The sequence below is a fragment of the Eptatretus burgeri genome, chromosome 13 (genome assembly GCF_056783735.1).
Source record: "Eptatretus burgeri isolate ZD-2024b chromosome 13, Ebu_testis_v1, whole genome shotgun sequence".
In the NCBI taxonomy this organism is placed as follows: domain Eukaryota; kingdom Metazoa; phylum Chordata; class Myxini; order Myxiniformes; family Myxinidae; genus Eptatretus; species Eptatretus burgeri.
In genome coordinates this window covers 46,371,399-46,390,772 of record NC_140973.1, presented here as the reverse complement: position 1 = coordinate 46,390,772, position 19,374 = coordinate 46,371,399, and the positions used below count along the sequence as shown (strand labels likewise).

Here is a 19,374-nt window from a genome sequence, read left to right as displayed (position 1 = left end):
GGTTTGTTCTTGCCTTCTTCAAAGTGGTGCCTACAATAGACGGTTGATCGGAGCCATTGTTCTCCAGAAGGGAATCCTCTGCCTAGCATCAAGGCATCAAGGGCAAACAGCCATTCCTGGCAATACGTACCAGCTGTGCCCGCTTGGCCATCAACCACCTCTTCCAGTGGCTTTGTGACCCTTATCGGAAGGCTCAAGTGGAGTGGTACACGTTAACCAAGTGTGACTCATGGGCTCAAGAACGGAAAGAGCACCTCGCACCTTCTTTGATAAGGATTGTTACCCCTTTATCGAAAGACAAGGGCACATTTGAAATCGGAGTTTACTTTTCCAGGATGACCTGCTTACCAATGGCCAAAACAAACTGCTTTTTCGGCACCTTTTTAGTGTTTGCGAACGTTAATAACGAGATGACACGTTATGTATGACAATCAGAGTCCCTGCCCTCCGGGCGATCTTGATCCAAGCATGCAACAGGTTCTTCAGACACGTATCTTTATCTGGGCGGTGTATAGGCTACTGACGGCTGCTTCAATCGCTCCCGAAAATGACAATTTAAAAAAATCTCGGGTTACGTGCATGAAGCAAAAACATGCCTACTGCTTACAATATTCAAAACACCTCACTGCACCGGAAAACGTGGGGACAGGATATACTGTACGTTCAGTGAAGGGTAGGACTTTTTTCCCCTCCCCCACCTGGAGCAGCGCCACACGATACACATTCACATGAAATTTGCCCCCCTCCCCTTCCCAGACCACCGGCAAAGGTAAAATACCTCAATGCACTAATTTGGGTCATGCTGATCTGATGAAGAAAGTCTAGATGCAATCAGGCCGGAACACATACACGAAAGAGGCGGTGTACAAGCTGACCGCTGTTCTCACCTTGCTAATTTATGAACATACATATAAATATACACCAAAGTACATCTTTAAAGATCTGTGAGATGAAATAAAACTTACATCGAATACATATTTTACGCTTCCTCGAACCAACAATCACTCAGTGACGAAGACTGGTTGCCATGACGACTGTAAAACGTGCCGTTTCACGTTAAAAAAATTATTATTAAACGACGGATTGAAGAGCAGAAGCGAAACGGCGATTACAGATATTGATTTCTTCATGGCGAATGATGATCGCGCGATGGAAGAAGCGGTCAGGCGGGGTAAATCATTTCTGATGCAAGGAAGCTCCACTACCGGCCTTAGTGTGTAGGTTTCTTTCTTTCACGTGATTTTATTGATGTATCTGCGGTGTCCAGATCGTTGCAACCACGTCCACACTCTGCCGTGATACGTATTGTGTTGAAGGTTAAAAAAAAAACAACGTCATCTACATGGAATAATAGGTAATGTCTTTGTTTTGCGACGTGTATATTTAAATATATTTGTGATATCAAGCTTACACATACACCGCCTAAAATAGCAATAGACCATCTTTTCGCTTTAATTTATATATACACCGCCCAAAATAGCAATGGACTGTTTATCTTTACATTTTAACCTTTAAACGATTGAAGACTTTTTTTTTTAATTCTCCTTTTGACCAAATCTGCATCTACTTTGAGCCGAAAGAGGCTCGCTCGACCTCGGAGGATCACCTCTGGCGCTCCAACGTGGACGAGTGGAAACAACAAGGACAAATGTGTCCAAGAGCCGCGTCCTAAAGGTTTTGTCTTCACCAGGAGAAGAACAAGAACAGCAGCAGCAGCAACAACAACAACAACAACAACAACAACAACAACAACAACAACAACAACAACAACAACAACAACAACAACAACAACAACAACAACAACAACAACAACAACAACAACGAGCTCTCTTCGAGTCAGCGTTCGCAACGCGATGCTGGCTAAAAAACGTTTTCCACTTATCAAGAATCTTTTTCCACCATTGTGACGTCACATTCATTCCTCCCCCTCCTCTTCGCTCTACCTGATCATTTTAGGATTTTTTTTTTACTTTACATCAATATTTTAATATGCATCCATGGCAGTAAATACAATTTTTTAAAAAAATTAATTTCTCATTTGTTTCCATGGCAGCGGCCTTGTTTTTACCATTGGGAACCCTTCTTTGACTTCGTATGCCATTGGGTCACGTGACATTGTGTTGTATTTCGCAGCCAAAGACCCCCAAATGAAAAACATGACCGCCTCCACATCAATTACTGGAAGATTCACTGAAAGTTGCATTTGCTGCTTCACCTGGGCATTCTAGCTTGCGCTTGCCAAGCCAGTCGTTCCTTATCAACAGTTTCGAATGGAGTGCTTGAGTGCTTCAGCCACCTGGCGAGTGCCAGGTTGGTTGATCCAAGAAACTTGGTAACCGAACACACCCACTGTCCTGGTTTGGTTAACGAGGGTAACGAACACTAATGTCATGGATTTCCAAATCCAGTCCAAAGATTGTTACTTGGCGAAAAAATTTTTTTGCCAAGTATGTTGGTCTGTAGCGTTTGTCTGTTTGTCACATGATTTTTGGCCCAGTTTTCAAGCAATCGTTTTGAAATTTCTTTGTGTGTAGGTGACCGGCCCAAGGATGGCGACGCTAAATTTTGGTGAAAATCCGAATCCAGATCCGGATCTGAGAATTTTTTTAGGTGATTCTTCACCATATTTAGAGTTTGGAGCAAAACGATATATAGCACAATATCTCAAAAGGTTATGGATGGATTCACATGAAACTTGGTGGACAGGTTCGGAGTGCCACTAGGAAGAATTGATTCAATTTTGGTGAAGATCCGAATCCAGACCTGGATACAATAATTGTTTAATTTTTTTTTTAATGATTCTTTAACATTGAGAGATGATGTCATTACGTCATCCCAAAGTTACATACATAGGGCAAGGTATCTATCTGTGGATGCACATTTGGGGTGGAGGGAGGTGGGGCGGTGTATACAGTGAAAGCTCGTGGAAGATTTAGAACACAGAATGGATCAGGACACGATAGAACAAAAGGAGCAGCAGAAAGAGATGACAGGAAATGTCAGCAGCAGGGCTGAGGGAGGAAATGAATGGAGACTGACAACAAGGGATGCGGGTAAGGATGATAGATATGGGGGAATGCAGGGGGGCGATGGACAAGATGGATACAGAATAAAACTCTCAGGAAGGAAAAACTGGAATTTAGAAAGAGGTGGGCTTGGGGTGGAGTTAACAGGGGTAGAAATGATCACGATTTTGGATGGGGGATGATCTGAGATGGTGGTGTACAGCTGTCTTGAAAACTTGGGAGGGAAGAATTAAATTGAAGCCAGACATCCCACTTTCTAGCATTAATTGGTAGAGGTTAGAGATCCCAAGTTGTCTGGTGCTTATCCTTAGAGGAGGCGAGTTCATCGCCGGCATCTTAAACAAATTGCAAAATCCTGCTCAAATCAGCTTTTGTGGAACACCAGGCCTGCATGGTCAACCGGTTCATGAAAAACGTTTCCCATGGGGTTGATAATGAACTCGAAGTACATGCTGAAGATACTGATTGATTTAAAAAAAATTGTTTGATTCAAATGTCAAATCGATGAATTGTTGTATTCACGTCAACAAGGTTTTCCGTCACCCCTTTAAGTTTTTTTTTTTTTGCCATTTTGTTTTTAAATTATACCTGCATGGATGTGCCTCAAACATAAGCACCACTTTGTATTTTAGGTATGAGCACGTGGCACAGGTGTTAACTCGAATATTGGAAGAGTACACGCCGGATGCTGCGGACATCTTTGAAACACTATCCAGCGATGTCAAACGAGAGAAACTCGCATGGCCCTTGCAGTCACTGAGAGACGAACCACCCTGTCCTGTGGGCTTGGAGCAAGCCAAGGTCCACTGCAGGCTTTTTTCCAAGCAGGAAGAGGATGTGGAGTCCGCCGAGGACTTGGTAGGAATGCTGGATGAGCGAGCAATGAAAATGTGTGAATATTTAACCTTGCCAGAGGAGAGGGTATTGCTTTTGGGTCTGTTTGTTACTTGGCAAAAACGTTTTTTCGACAACTATGTTGGTCTGTAGCGTTTGTCACACGATTTTTGGCCACAGTTTTCAAGCAATCGCTCTGAAAAAAATTTGTATGTAGTTGGCCAGCCAAGGACGGCAACGCTTCATTTTGGTGAAGATCCGAATCCGAATCCGGATCTGAGAATTTTTCGAGTGATTCTTCAGCATCGAGAGATAGGGCCAAAAATAATATATAGCACAATATCTCAAAAGGTTATGGTTGGATTCCGCAGAGAGATTGTTGGCAGGTTTGGTGTGTGACAAGGCCGAATAGATTCAGTTTTGGTGAAGATTCAAATCTGGACCTGGATCAGAGAATTTTTAAAGTGATTCTTCACCATTGAGAGATAAGGCCACAAACTATGGATGTCATGATATCTCAAAAAGTTGTGGATGAGTTATGACAACTAGGTGGATGAGTTGGTTAGGTGACAGGAAACAAGGCGATTCGATTTTGGTTAAGGTCCGAATTCAGATCCGACCTATCATTGGGATCCATAATGTAAACTGTTCAACCTGGCGGAGGTATGCGCTCTACTGAGTACCGTTCGGTTTCACCAAGTGTCACTCTAAGAGTGATTTTTCATTTGATTCTTTGTCCACACAGAATATGCTAATGTAGGCCACTATTGCCACCTAGTGGTAGCCAGTAGTATTGGTTATCTTTTTACCCCGTGGGGTGGAAGACCCCACAGGGTCGAAGAGCCGCTCGCGTTCTCTCTTTTCTTGTGTACAGCTCATTTGAACATCTATTTCTCCATTATTCGTGAACAGAATTCGATGAAAATTGATAGGCATATTTTAGGCACATAAGCACAGGCATTAACTGAGCCCAAATTGCGATTGCGGCCCTTTGGGCCGACGAACGGCCCTTTCGGTCCATTTTCTTAAAGTAGTTATTTCTCGGTTATTCATGAAAGAAACTGGACCAAACTTGACAGGTATATTTTTTGAGATCACTCTGCAGGCATTACCTGAGCCCAAAGTGAGGTTATGGCCCTCTTGGCCAATTTTAAAAATATTACTATTTCTCAGTTATTAGTGGACAGAACCGTACCAAACTTGACAGGTATATTCTAGAGACCATTCCCAGGCATTAACTGAGCCCACAGTGCGATTCCGGCCCTTTGGGTCGAGAAACGGCCCTTTCAGCCCATTTTCTTAAAATTGTTATTTCTCGGTTATTAGTGGACGGAACGAACAAAACTTGACAGGTATATTCTCGAGACCATCCCCCAGGCAATAACTGAGCACAAAGTGCGATTCCAGCCCTTTGGGTCGAGAAACGGCCCTTTCAGTCCATTTTCTTTAAATTGTTATTTCTCAGTTATTAGTGGACGGAACGAACAAAATTGACAGGCATATTCTCGAGACCATTCCCCAGGCAATAACTGAGCTCAAAGTGCGATTCCGGCCCTTTGGGCCGAGAAACGGCCCTTTTGGCCCATTTTCTTAGTATTGTTATTTCTTGGTTATTAGTGGACAGAACCGAACCAAACTTGACAGGAATATTCTAGAGACCATTCCCCAGGCATTAACTGAGCGCAAAGTGCGATTCCGGCCCTTTCGGCCCATTTTCTTTAAATTGTTATTTAAAAAAATAATAATTAAATGCGCTGGGCGATGCCCAACGCAAAATTAAGTTGCAAATGATGATATGAAACAAGCCTCACTCTTGTAAGGTGTTCTGGTTTCTTTTTCTGATGCGATGAAAATTTTACCAAATTTCAAAACTATCTGTCATCTGTACTATCGCTCACCTGAGAGTTGTACGAATGAACTCCCACGGGGTATGTTCGCAATTTGAACTTGTTTCAACTGAGTTCCTTTATAAAGTACGTATGTACAATTCGAATGCGAGAACGTCTATATAATACATAGTGTTGAGGTTCTACAAAACAGCATGCCTCCAAGGCAATGACACCCAACATATAGAGATCCCAGGCAGTTATTTCGTTGTCGTGGGGCAACTTAGCTAAATATAGCATAACAATTGTGCATTTTGTGAGGAAAGCACCAAATTTGGCACACTAGTAGCCTATCATATTATGAACAGATGTGGATATTGGGTCATCTCAAATTCAGCCGCTGATGGCTGTGGCAGCCATTTTCCACTGCCATCAAAAATTTTGAGATGGCCCAATATCCAAATCTGTTCATAATATGATAGGCTACTATTGTGCCAAATTTGGTGCTTTCCTCACAAAATGCACAATTGTTATGCTAAGTTGCCCCACTATTAGTGTTTATGCAGTTAGACCTTCCCCTCATGTCTAGTGGGTTAACGGGACGAAATGCGTTGCGTGGGTCTAATAGCTAGGTCTATTAACTATCTCTGTCTCCTATTCTGATTTCTAATCCAACCCTTTACTTTTAGCCATGGTACAAGTCAAGCAAGCAAGCACACACGCCATGCAATATGCGATTGAATAGCAAACACACCACGATGCCTCCCGTGGCTTGGAACCACCACCAAACTCCCTTCAATAAAGCACACTACACACCATACCACATGCGAATCACGTGCCATTATTTCTTTCAAATCTACCTGCCAATTTCCAACCGGTATCTCACCTTCCTCACTCCCTCGCTCACCAAAACTCATCACTTCGGCCACAAATGCTTCCTGCACACAGGAAAAATATTCCCACAACCCCTTGTACCTCTGCATCGCTACAATTCGCCACTATACGGAGGAGTACTGCACAACTTGGGCTGTCCTCGGACCGTGCAAAGCGGGGCTGAGCAATGGACGTTAATAACTCCACCGCATCTCGCCGGGGATGTACCGGGTGAGCACGCGGGATTGATACGTTCATTGTCCAGTCGCCAGAACATGGCAAGACAGGGATGGCAAGGAGGGATTGCGGGAAGGGCAATTCGGGAGTTTGGTTTGGGGGCCCGGGTGTGTATTTTGGCTCATGAGAAGGGGCCCATGCGTGGTTGGTATGCATTGCTATTCGGCATTCAGACCACTCGGAGCACATTAAGGGCCGGGGTGTTGGCTCATACCCTATGTTGTCAGGAGCTCTGGGCCATGGCGAGCCGGATGGGCAAATTAGACCATTTCCGGCCACGGGAGCCTGGAAGGGCATTGCTAGGGCCACTGCGGCCCAATAGAGGAGCGGTATTCTGGTCACAGCATGTCGCTTTTGGGCCATCAACCCACCTTTCGCCCGGGGCTTATAAAAGGAGGACCACGAAGCCGCTCACTCTCTGCTTCATCCTCTTCTTCTCCGCTCCTCTTGGCTCTGCGTTGACTGCTCTTCGTTGCCTCTGCCCTTCGCTGGCTCTTCACTCATGGTTGGTGTGTGACTGAGGCGTTCTTCTTGAGGACCAGTGTGGAGTGCATGTTGCCACGAGCCCTGGCAAAGTGACTAAGCCGGAGATAACGCGCCGACTCTCGAAGTGAGAATGCTCAAGTGGAGAGTCACACGGAGGTATATGCTGCACTCACAGACCTATGCACGACTAGGTTATGGATCTTTTTCCTCACGCATCTTCTCTCCTCTCTCTCGTTCCACCCTTCTATCTTGTCCCCTTTGGACGCACAAAAGAGCATCACTACTGACTCGCAATCCCATTTTCCTCTGGTACGATATCGCACAACACCACACCTCCCACTCCCACACCTTAGACACCAGTATTTGTCCCTCCTACCTCTCCCCAAAGGTACTGGATTGCGTTGGTCTGCCAACCGCACCAGATATTGAGAGGCCGTTTGTCCTCATCTGCTCTCTTTCTTTCTGAACTATATCTAATCTTCTACAGGTGTGTGTGTGTGTGTGTGTGTGTGTGTGTGTGTGTGTGTGTGTGTGTGTGTGTGTGTGTGTGTGTGTGTGTGTGTGTTGGTATCTGTCATAGCATAATTTAAGATTGTGGAAGTTCTAACGGGATAAATCTGCCTGTGTCTGCTTTTGTAAATTGCTTGCCTTTTGTCGCACCCCACAAATTCCTTGCTATCCCTGCTGTACATACCAATAAACACAATTTACCGTGCTATATACCTTTACTTGCTTGAGTGTAAATAAATGCTTGTGTAGAAATGTTCCCAGCTCGTTTTCATCTTTTCCTTCACTGGTCCAGCATGGTTCGTATTCGAGCTTAGCCAGGACGTTATTCCCCAACGATCTGTTTTCCAGCCGGTACTTTCTTGGCAGTTACGGTCGGCTGCATCTGATCCGGTAAGGTGATCCTGTTTGAACAAGGTGTTCCGGGGGGTGTGTCCCCCGGGAGTTAAACCACGTGACCCTTATGTAAACGGTATCAGACAGAGGACCCTAAGTCACGTGGTCGAGTTATTGGCGTTCACGGTCGATTAGCGACCTGCCACGTCACAAAGTTATTCGTGTGCGACAGCCTGCGATTCCGGAGAGTCCGGTGGGACCCCGAGGTAGCCTTTCCTCCCTCGTCGTCTTCCTCGCTCCCAACCCCGAGTCTGTAACAATACTATAAAATCACACAAAACAAGTCCTGGCGAGGGTCTACAATATTTGATCGCTCATTCTAATTCCCCTGGTTTTACGTGTTACAAATATTGATTGTTGAGAGTTTTCTGAATGTGAAATTTATGACGGATTGATTTTTTACACATTTCATATGGAGGAATATATAAATAAGGAAAGTTGGGGAATTGGGGAGGAAAAGGAGGAAGGGGTGTGCATAAGAAAATGGGAATGTATGTGGGAGGGAGCTGGGCTTAAATTTTGCCAGATTTATGTTGGTAATATGTGATGTTCTCTTTAACAATAAATAGTCATAACCAACAGGATGTGCCTGCCATACACCATTCGGGTTGTGGTCTACAAGCAGACCTGTCGAGGCAGCCAGCAGTATTGCAATTCACAGAAGCGCAAACCTTCATTTTTGCACAGTCTGACAAAACAGATCACTACCGTCCCCCGACAGACAGGAGGTCGTTCGTACTTCAGTGTCATAGGCATAACATTGTTATTACATTCTCGACCTGCAAGGGCCAGGGCACGTAATCCTGTTGGTTCATGCAGAAATACTTTGTCGTCCCACACTAGTGAAGGAGTTTATATTTAATACATATATATATATATATATATATATATATATATATATCCTCAAGGAGGTGTGGATAGCTCATCTGCTCGGTACTGATGACGGCCTCCCACACAGAAACAAGTGTTCACAGATGTTGCTTCCTCGAGTGAGCTGAGTCAGAGAGGTCAACGATGTAATAATGTTCTCATGCGTAGACTGCAGTATGTCATCCCCTGTGTAAGTAGGGGGCTAATATTAGAATTACTTTTCATGTTGGCACAATTCAGTTTGTCAGATAAATACCAAAAGTGCATCAGTGAGCTGTTAACAAAGACTAATGCTGATGGATTAAAAAAAAGTTGAGCAAATGATTACTTATAAGTTATAAAAATGTAAATGGTATTTTAATATCATGTTTGTGAGATAATAAGTGGCAACACCTGCTATTTCTCAGCCCCCTTTGCCAGAGACCACAGAACTACCACTTCCAAACTTGCTCGAGATAGCCAACTACTTTGAACAGGCCGGGGTGATGCTCGACAAAAATGAGGCTCTTCGTATTATGATGGCCCTGAAAGAGCTCACTCAACATCACCCAGTAGAGCACTGTCGCTTCTGGGGCAAGATTTTCGGCACAAACAGCAATTATCTGGTGGCCGAGGTTGAAATGACAGACTGGGACGAGGAGCGAGAGTTGGGTACATCTGATATATATGCAGGTATTTTATCTTAAAATCATCAGACGGAATGTGTTATGGTTTTTATTCATCATTTTTGGTTAGTATATCATCTAAGGCTCATGGAAGAGCTCACATAGGGGTAAAGGACATTATAATCGGAGACATTTCCATTACTCTGTATGAACAAACAGACTCGCTCATGGAAAAAGAAATGATAACACTTTCGGGGATCTCATGTCATCTTCTGGCTGAATGCGCACATGCAGCTAGTCGATCATATGTTTGAAATTTTCAATCGATATGTTAAAGTGGTTCTGGAGAAGAATGATTTTTTTTTACGTTTTTATTTTCAATCCAATAGAGCCGCCACACCACATGACAGATGACGTCATAAATTTAATTCTTCACTCACATCGGATAGCAGATCAGATATATTAAGTTGAAGATTTTTCGGATAAGGATTTCGATTCAACCAATTATGGCTGGAATAGCATTCACTGATGACATCATCGTTATCACCCCATACACCCCATGGGGTGTTGATGACATATGCCAAGTTTCTATCTTTTTTCGTTGAGCGGTTTCAGAAAAAGAAATATCCGAATGTTTTCCTTTAATCCAATATGACTGGCATACCATATGACTTATAACGTCAGAGATATCAACAAAAGATTATCCATGGGGAGTCCCTCAGTCCCTCCGATGTTTAAAGTTTTGCATCTATCAGACAAGCGGTTGCAGACAAACACGTTTTTAAAACGAAAATATAAAGATGCACACACATACACACACAAGCACACACACACACACACACACACACACACACACACACACACACACACACACACACACACACACACACACACACACACAAACCCGGGGGTGTTGCATAAGTCTCGCATCCCCTTCCAGGTGAAACTAATTACCTGTGGAGTGCAACATGGTAGTGTTTGGTAAAATTTCCTCATTTTCTCATTTGAGGTCAATTTCTCCTCATGTCAAGCAGTCTCAGGTCGTTTTTTTGGAGAGATGATTTTCAGACCAACACACACCCATACATGAAGAGAGTTGCTGTGTGTGTGTGTGTGTGTGTGTGTGTGTGTGTGTGTGTGTGTGTGTGTGTGTGTGTGTGTATGTGTGTGAGGGTTGGGTTGATGCGCACGACTTAACCCTGGGTACCTCAAGAACTTTTGCAAAATGTGGTGTTTGGGCCAGCCAGTTTTTTTTATTTTATTATTATTTTCAGACGTTCACACTCATACAGAGAGAATTTCCTTGTGAGAGGAGGGTGGGGGGGTTTGTTTTAATGCCCATGACCTGCCCATTGGTGCCCCCAGTACGTACGCAGCATTTGGTGGAGAATGGTCCAGGGATGTGGAATTGTCCAGAAATCAAGTAAAAGGTCACACACACACACACACACACACACACACACACACACACACACACACACACACACACACACACACACACACACACACACACACACACACACACACACACCAAGGGCGTAGCCAGAGGTCCAAAAGTGATGAGGCGAAAAGAGGTGAACTGTCCTATTGAGGTATTGTGATAGGAGTGGAGATAAGAGTATTCAGAGCACTGCTGGGTAGCTTGGATAGTTTACTCCCCAGGGAGCTCAGATGGCCAGAGGACTCAGGTCAGATCATATTTCAGGAAATGAGCGACGAGGCAACTGCCTCGTCTGCCTCAGCCTGGCTACGCCCTAGCACACACACACACACACACACACACACACACACACACACACACACACACACACACACACACACACACACACACACACACACACACACACACACACCTCACTACATGTATCTATACTAACTAGTGCGTGCCCGTATATACGTGCAAAAAACAAAAAACACTTTTAAAACGCGTGTCAGAACAACAACCACACAGGCCGTTCCTTCGCTCTCGCATGCCCATACGTGCGTGGCCGTACGTGCAAAAAAAAAAAAAACTTTCAAACCGCGTGCCAGAAACAACAACCACACAGGCCGTTCCTTCACTCTCGCATGCCCGTACGTGCAAAAAAAACAAAAAACTTTCAGACAACCACACATACCATTCATTCGCTCTCGCGTGCCCATACGTGCGTGGCCATACGTGGAAAAAAAATAAAACTTTCAAACAACCACACCGGCCGTTCCTTCACTCTCGTAAACGACGACTGGATTGCGGCATTGTGTTTATCTATAAATGCGCATAAGAAATTAAGAAATTATTAGAATACAGTAAGTCATCACTATCCGGAAGTCCGTACGTTGTAACCCGCAATGGGGAACGCGGCTGAGGATCTCTTCCCCAATGGCCACGCCTACACAGCAAGGTGTCCTGTCATTGGTAACTAAATGGCGCCCTTTCCCCATCGGCCACGCCGACGCAGCAACGTGTCCTGTCATTGGTTTGGTAAATAAATGGCCATAACTTGGGAACCTCTTGTCCAATTAATATCTGTGGTGTAGCCTGCGGGCCTGCGGGGCAGGGCATGATGGTGGGGGGAGTGGTCGGCGTGATCATCGTGTCTGCCAGGGATATAAGGAGTGCGCGCCGCCTGAGGTGTTGTAGTGGTTGCCGTAGTCGCCGCGGCTCGTGAGTGCATTGGGTACGTAATAAAGGAGAGTTGCGGGCAACGTACGCCCGCGCTCCTGCTTATGCAACAAAGCCGGGCTCGACTGTTCCCCCGCTCGTGTCTGCCTTCTAAGCACCGCTACCACGACACTACAGATTGGCGACGAGGATGTTCGGATCGGCGTGTGCAGAGTGTTTGGGTTCGGATCGGCAGCGAGTAACTCAGCGCACCCCGCGCGGTTCGAGGTTCCGGAGGAGTACGCATCGCGAAGAGCGTATCGCAGGTTCGCTCGCCGCGCGCACAGGCTCCGGAGCCAGGAGGCTCGCCAGCGCGGCCAGCTCAGGCATGACAGGAAGTCGGGGCACGGCGCACAGACGCGTGCCCGCCTTCGGCGGAGTCGACTTCGGTCACGTCGAGTGGACAACGGCCGCGCTCGGAGTTCGTTTAATTGAGGCACGACAAATCTGGGGAATGATTTCTGCAAGACCACGGCTTAAGAACGAGGACACGCAGTTCAGCTCGGACGCGGCGTTGGACGTCGCGCAAGCTCTGAAGAATGTCCGGGGTCTCGATGGTCGGTGCGCAGCAGATGATCCGGAGGTCAGCGCGATGTTCCAGGCGCGCACGGCCGCGCGCACGGTCTGCGGCGCGGGTCGTGGACGAGCGTTGCAATGCAATCACTCGGACGGCGGTCTGAGCACTCGGGGACGTCTACGGTGTGTGTGCCGAGGGTCATCGCCCATCATAACAGTCATAGATGGCGGTGTGCGAAGCGATCCTTCCGTCCCGGGTCGAGACCTACTGCCGGTACGGTGTTCGGTGCATGGCGTACACGGTAATGCCCCGGATCGAGTTTTGCAGCCTGGGCACAGAGATCCCAGCGACCAGGAACGGGAGATACTGCCGATGTTAGACCTGCCTTCAGTTGGTCCGGAGGTGACAAGATCAATGGCAGGGGAGGTTGAGGTGACCGGGGCACTGATGCTGCTCGTGTGGAGCCTGGTTTCGGTTGGTCCGGCGGTGACAGGACCGATGCCGGTGGAGGTCGAGGTGAATGGCGAGCCGACCGTGTTTTACGTGGACACCGGGGCTGCAGTGTCGGTCATGGGCGAGCGGGCGGCTCGTAGTCTTCGCGGTGTTCGCCTAGTCGAGACGACCTTGTCGCTGTGCACGTACACCGGCGAAGCGATTGCACCGCTTGCGGTGGCCGGCGTCTCGGTGCTCTACCGGGGTCGGAGCGCCCTACTCTCGGTGTTTGTGGTGCGAGGGGAGGGGCCCGCCCTTTTGGGTCGGGACTGGCTGGCGCACCTCGGGCTGGATCTCCAGTTCGTACCTCCAGGTGCGCCGGTGCTCCCTTCGATGCTTTCTTCGAGTTCCGAGGGCGAGGTTCTGGCGGCGGGAGCCGCATCGATGCAACGGGAGCGGCCGTTCGTTGCTACCTGCAACGGTGATGTGCGGTTCGGGAGCAACGGGAGCCGTGCCAGCTCTCGCGATGAGCTCTCGCGCTTCGGCTGCGCTCATGATGCAAGGCGCGCCTGTGTTGTTCGGGCAGTTTCAACGGGGAGTTGCAGCGAGCCCGTCACGTTCAAGAAAGTCACGGTTCACAACGTCGAGACGACAGCCGGGAGACGGACACGTGATGTGGTTTATGGGTTGCTGTTCATTGCGTATTTGTTTTTCATTGCTCGAGTGATGCGGTTTAATGGTATTGAAATAAATGCCGACAGTTCCTGTGTGAGAGTGGGTTTGGCTGAGATCGATCGATGGGACTTGCATTATGATCAATGTGATGTGAAGGTTTTGGGAGCGATGGTGGCAAATAAAGAGGTTTTATTGGCCTCCCGTTTCCCCGGGCCGCGGGTGGTTACTGTGTTATGTGCAGGAATTTCATCGGGGAAACGCGCTGTACGGAAAAAGGAGTTTGCAATTGCACCAACGATGTTCTTATTGCTTTGTGGCGGGCCTGTGGTTAAAGTGTGGTTTGAATGGAGTTGCTACCGTCTAATTGCCGTGTGGATCTCGGAGATCGACTCGGAGCCAGGGCTGGTGCGCTGTTCAGCGTTACCCCCACCTCTGGTTTCGGCAAGGTCAGACGTGCCTGGCGCCTGGGACGCAGCTCTCTGTTCTCGCCCGAGGCCGTTGGGACAGGCGTTGGAATCTCAACTGATTGTAGTGCGTGGGTTGTTGTGGATATTTGTTGCATCCAGCCGACGGCGCTGTTCAGCGTCCCCACCCAAGGCCAGTCGGGTCTGGCGTTGGCGCCACGGCTTCCAGACAGCGAGCTTCCAGCCTCGGAGTGTTTATCTGCTTCTAGTCTGGCTGGGGGAGATGTGCCGCCTTGTCGGCCGGAGGCGTTTGATGGTGCCGGGGGAGGTTTGCTCGGGAGGTCGCCATGACCTTGCCGGAGGGCATGTAAGCATGAGCCGCCTGGGGGCGCTTTTGCTGCGTAGTGCTGCTGTGCTTCTCGCCTTGCTGCTTCATATCGGTAACGCGGTCAGGGTTTTGTAGGTTCATTGTGCAACTCAGTCTTCGAAACCTGGCCGTTGCAGCTCCACTCACTCGCATCGACACGTTATATGAGGTGATGTGCTTTTATACTATGCTTTTTCTTTTTTGTACCTTGTCTGCTTTTATATCGTGGTATTTTGTACTGCTTATGCTTATTATGATGATGATCATTTAATAATCATGGTTTTAGGAGGGAGGAGTGTGGTGTAGCCTGCGGGCCTGCGGGGCAGGGCATGATGGTGGGGGGAGTGGTCGGCGTGATCATCGTGTCTGCCTGGGATATAAGGAGTGCGCGCCGCCTGAGGCGTTGTAGTGGTTGCCGTATTCGCCGCGGCTCGTGAGTGCATTGGGTACGTAATAAAGGAGAGTTGCGGGCAACGTACGCCCGCGCTCCTGCTTATGCAACAAAGCCGGGCTCGACTGTTCCCCCGCTCGTGTCTGCCTTCTAAGCACCGCTACCACGACACTACAATATCAAACCTTGAAAAGGCACATCCACAGGGCCCCAGCAATATACCTGGCAAATTTCAATTAGATCGGACCATTGGTTGTCGAGAAACAGCGGTCACAGACACAGACACAGACACAGACACAGACAAGACACAGATACACACACACACACACTGATTGCTGGAATTATAGATAGATAAAAGGCTGTGTGTGTGTGTGCGCGCATCTCCATTACTCCAAAACTATAAAACCTAGCAGCCTGAAACTTTGCATGCAGACTAAGAAAACTCTAAGGAAGTGCAAGAGTGAAGATTCGGTGTTTTGGTTAATTCAAACATCCCTTTTGAAGATAATTAACGGCCTTATTTAACTGTATACTTCATGATCCTCGGCCACCACTCTCTATGGAGTCTTAAGGCATATCCTCGGTAACCTTGCTGGGGTCTGAAGCTGCCATGTTTTTTGGCCTGCTCAACCATGCCTTGACCTGGAACAGGCCGCAACAATTTCTTCATGATAAAGTTTTGTTTTTTTTCACTTTTCTCACTCATATTATGGAATGCCCATTCATCACAGCTACGAATCGCTGGGTATATTGCAATGCTTATAAATACCCAGAGACGTCAGCGTTTGTGGCTTTATTTCATTTCCGCACATGCTCTCACCGCAAGAATCTCTTACACTAAGCAGAATTACAAAATTTAAGCCCCATAATCGAACTTTTAAGCATTTCTGACTCCTATAAAAGAGTTAATTTGTCCAATTCGGCCATATTAGATATTTTGGGCGTTTCTGGATTATAGGATTGTATTCCCTTCATTGCTCTTTCCCCCTTCCTATCTTCCTCTCCCCTCCCTATGTCCTCTCCTCTCCCCTCCCTCCATCCTCTCCTCTCCTCCCTCTGTCCTCTCTCTCCCCTCCCACCTCCTCTCTCTCCCCTCCCACCTCCTCTCTCTCTCCCCTCCCCCTTCCTCTGTCACCCCTCCCTCCTCTCTCTCCCCTCCCCCATTTAATATCCCCATCAGTATACTGCACCAGCTCAGTGGGCTGTCACTGCGTAAGTAATGATGTCCTTGGGTTTGAGTCCTGAGTTGTCAATTTTTTTTCACACCAGCCCCACTCAGGAATTTATTCCTGTTTATGAAATTTCTACATGACGTTTATCTCCAATCCACCTACACCAACGCTTGCACCGACATCGACACACACATGGGGTCTGCCAAGCAAGCACATAAGACATTTTCCATTATAAAAGCTTGCAGTGTTAGTGTGAGAAATTTCTGAGGTTATTCCAAAGAGTAAATAGCTCAGTGGGTTGTTGCTGTGTAACTGATGAGGTTCTTGGGTTTGAGTCCTGGGTTGAGTCAGAATTTTTTCACACTAGCCCCATGCAGGAATTTATTCCTCTTGATTAAATTTATATGTATTATTTTATTTGTGGAAGTTACTGAGCAAGCTAGTTTTCCAAATGACAAAGAGAGTAATAATTCCTTGCACCTGATGAGAGATAATTATTGAATTTATTCTTGCCATGGTGCATGCACATCTCGTGACGGCAGAGGCGATGATGGAGATGACAAAGAAAGATGGCATTGCAGAGGAAAATGGGAAAGAAGAGGCTGATGAGGAGGATAAGAACGACGAACTCCCCAAATCGAAATACAAAGCACCACTGCCCATCCCAAAGGAGCCATACCAAACAGGGGCCAACAAGTATCTCTACTTTGTGTGCAGTGAACCAGGTGCAGATCTAATCATTGGTGTGATATACATTAAAATGTTATATCTTACAGTTTGATTTTGTACAGAGAAACTGTGCAGGGTTGGAAATCAAAGTGAAAACATGCTGCGATGTTTGAGGGATTGGTTTCATTGGACTTGTATTTGTGCAGCAGTGACTAACCAGTTTGCATAAGGCACTGCCGCATGTATAAGTCGTTGAAGTTTTATCGTCGAACTGAAAGAGTTAGTGGCTATGTTTTTGGCAGCATAAAAGGGTTAGATTCCTTTAAGGCAGAATGATTTGTGATGGTTGGGTGTATCCACTCAACAGGCAGATGTGGGTGTGCTTTGGGCTTATCCCCCCCCCCTCCCTTCCTCTCTGGCACCATGGTGGCTTCTCATTAAATGAACTGACAGTTATGCTACTGTGGGTTTGGAGCATAAAAAAACAGCACGAGTGTCATTGTGGACAGTCATCATGAGGGATGAGGTTCAGGTCGAGATCAAAGTCATCGTTGTAGTGGAATGGAGAGACTAAGTTGGGGTCGTGGTCGAAGAGAGGGTTAAGATTGTGTTCATGGTCAAGAGAGAGATGAGATCATGGTCGAAGGGGTGAGGCCATGGTTGTCGTCGAAGTGAAGGATGAGGTCTTTACTGCGGTCATGGTCCAAGAGAGGGATGCGGTCATGGTCAAGAGAGGGGTGAAGTTGTGATCATGATCAACGTGAGGTATGTATGAGGTCGTTATTGTGGTTACTGTCATGGTCCAAGAGAGGGACGAGGTCGTGGTGAGGGTCATGGTCAAAGAGAAGGATGAGATTGTGATCAAAGAGAGGGGTGAAGGAGTGGTTGTGCTTGAATAGAAGGATGAGGTCGTGGTCAAAAAGAGAAATGGGATTGTGGTCATGGTCGAAAAGAGGGACAAGCTATCTTTCTTTGTGTTTTTTTTTCTCCCACCTACCTCTTACTTTCTGAATGTTTACTGTTTCACATAGCTGCTCGAAAAGCCGTCCTTACCCCTTCGGATAGCATGATCACCCGTGTCAATAAACTAGTCCCTCTGGTCCTGGTGAAATGGGGGATCCAACTCTTGCAGAATGGTGGGTATAGAGAGGAGGTTTTAGCAGAGGAGGATTTACAAAAGGGAGGGGGTGAAACTGGAGAAACATGGGCATGTGGGGCAATATGAGGAATCACAACTCACGGCCAAATTACCCAGTGCAGCTTACTACGAGGCTTTCCCACACGAAAACCTCACAGTACAAATTCAAAGCATCTCTGGATTGTTTTTACACCTTTACATGATAGGGGACACCCTACGGCCAACCCCCTGCACATTTTTCTATGCACGTTGGAATATTACAACCAAGTGAAGATTTGCATAAGGCAATTGTCAATGTGTATCAGCAGCACATTGGCTGACAAAGTTACCATAAAACTAACATCAATTTACCCAGACTTTTACTGTGAACGTTCTCTGATAGGGAAAATACATAGGCCTAGAAATGCAATGGACATCTCGAAGGATTTAAGCTCATGTAGAATTGAAGTGGTGGTGCGGACTGTTGGTGTACATCTCCAGGACAGCCGTGGAAACTTCTGCCCTTGGTGAGGCCATCAGACATCGTATCGGCACGCCTCATCAAAAAGTTATTCACCGGTCAACTGAACGCACCCGTACAAAGCTTCCCACCATTCTCCGGAAGTGAAATGTACCTTCTGCGTGCACAAATTGCACGCATTTCAGCCGCCACACAGGTAAATGTCCATTGTGTGTCACAATTGAACCCTCGTCAAACCAGCTCTTGTACCAGTACAGTTGAGTATCATGTTATCCATGCAGCAGCTTGGGGCTTTCAACCCTTGCACCTCTGTTTGTTTACGGACATTACAATCCCACGCTGATGTCTCGACATGCTCCTTGGTTTTGGCTGCAGGTGAGCCCTCTTGGGTTCTACCAATTTGAAGAAGAGGAAGAGGACGAGGAAGATGAAGAAGAAGAACAAAACGAAATCGTGGAGAATCCAGACTTCGAAGAGCCCAAGGTCGGAGAAATGGTGGATTCTCTCAGCACCTGGGTACACCATACCCGGTATATATTGCCACAAGTGAGAATGGGACAATCTTTCATAACATTTCCTTTTTTCTTATTTTGTTTTTACTCCAGGTAAATGTCAGAGATGCACATATTTCAGCAAATAAATTGCATAACCACAACATCACTTATTAGAATAGATCTTTGCATGGCAGTATCACCAAAAATAGTTGCTGCTCATCATGTGGGTTTGCAAAGGTTTACAATGGCAACCTGTCTTGGACAGATTTTTTGGAATGATCATATTTGGCTTTGGGAATAAAATAAAGATCCAGGTGACATTCTCGGTATACTTGTACTTTGCATTAAACTCGA

General features: G+C 46.7%; 1 protein-coding gene across 1 annotated transcript in view; it reads left to right on the top strand.

Moving 5' to 3' along the window:
* Nucleotides 1-1,154: 1,154 nt before the first annotated feature.
* Nucleotides 1,155-19,374, top strand: part of LOC147014395 (radial spoke head protein 4 homolog A-like) — a gene marked incomplete at its 5' end in the record, with an annotated part of 29,810 nt that continues 11,590 nt past the window's right edge. Inside the window, 7 exons of the mRNA XM_085852306.1 lie at nt 1,155-1,171; nt 1,268-1,354; nt 3,659-3,884; nt 9,463-9,727; nt 16,802-16,984; nt 18,547-18,722; nt 18,902-19,072. Coding sequence (XP_085708432.1) covers nt 1,155-1,171; nt 1,268-1,354; nt 3,659-3,884; nt 9,463-9,727; nt 16,802-16,984; nt 18,547-18,722; nt 18,902-19,072 — 1,125 coding nt within the window. The remainder of the gene's footprint in view (nt 1,172-1,267; nt 1,355-3,658; nt 3,885-9,462; nt 9,728-16,801; nt 16,985-18,546; nt 18,723-18,901; nt 19,073-19,374) is intronic.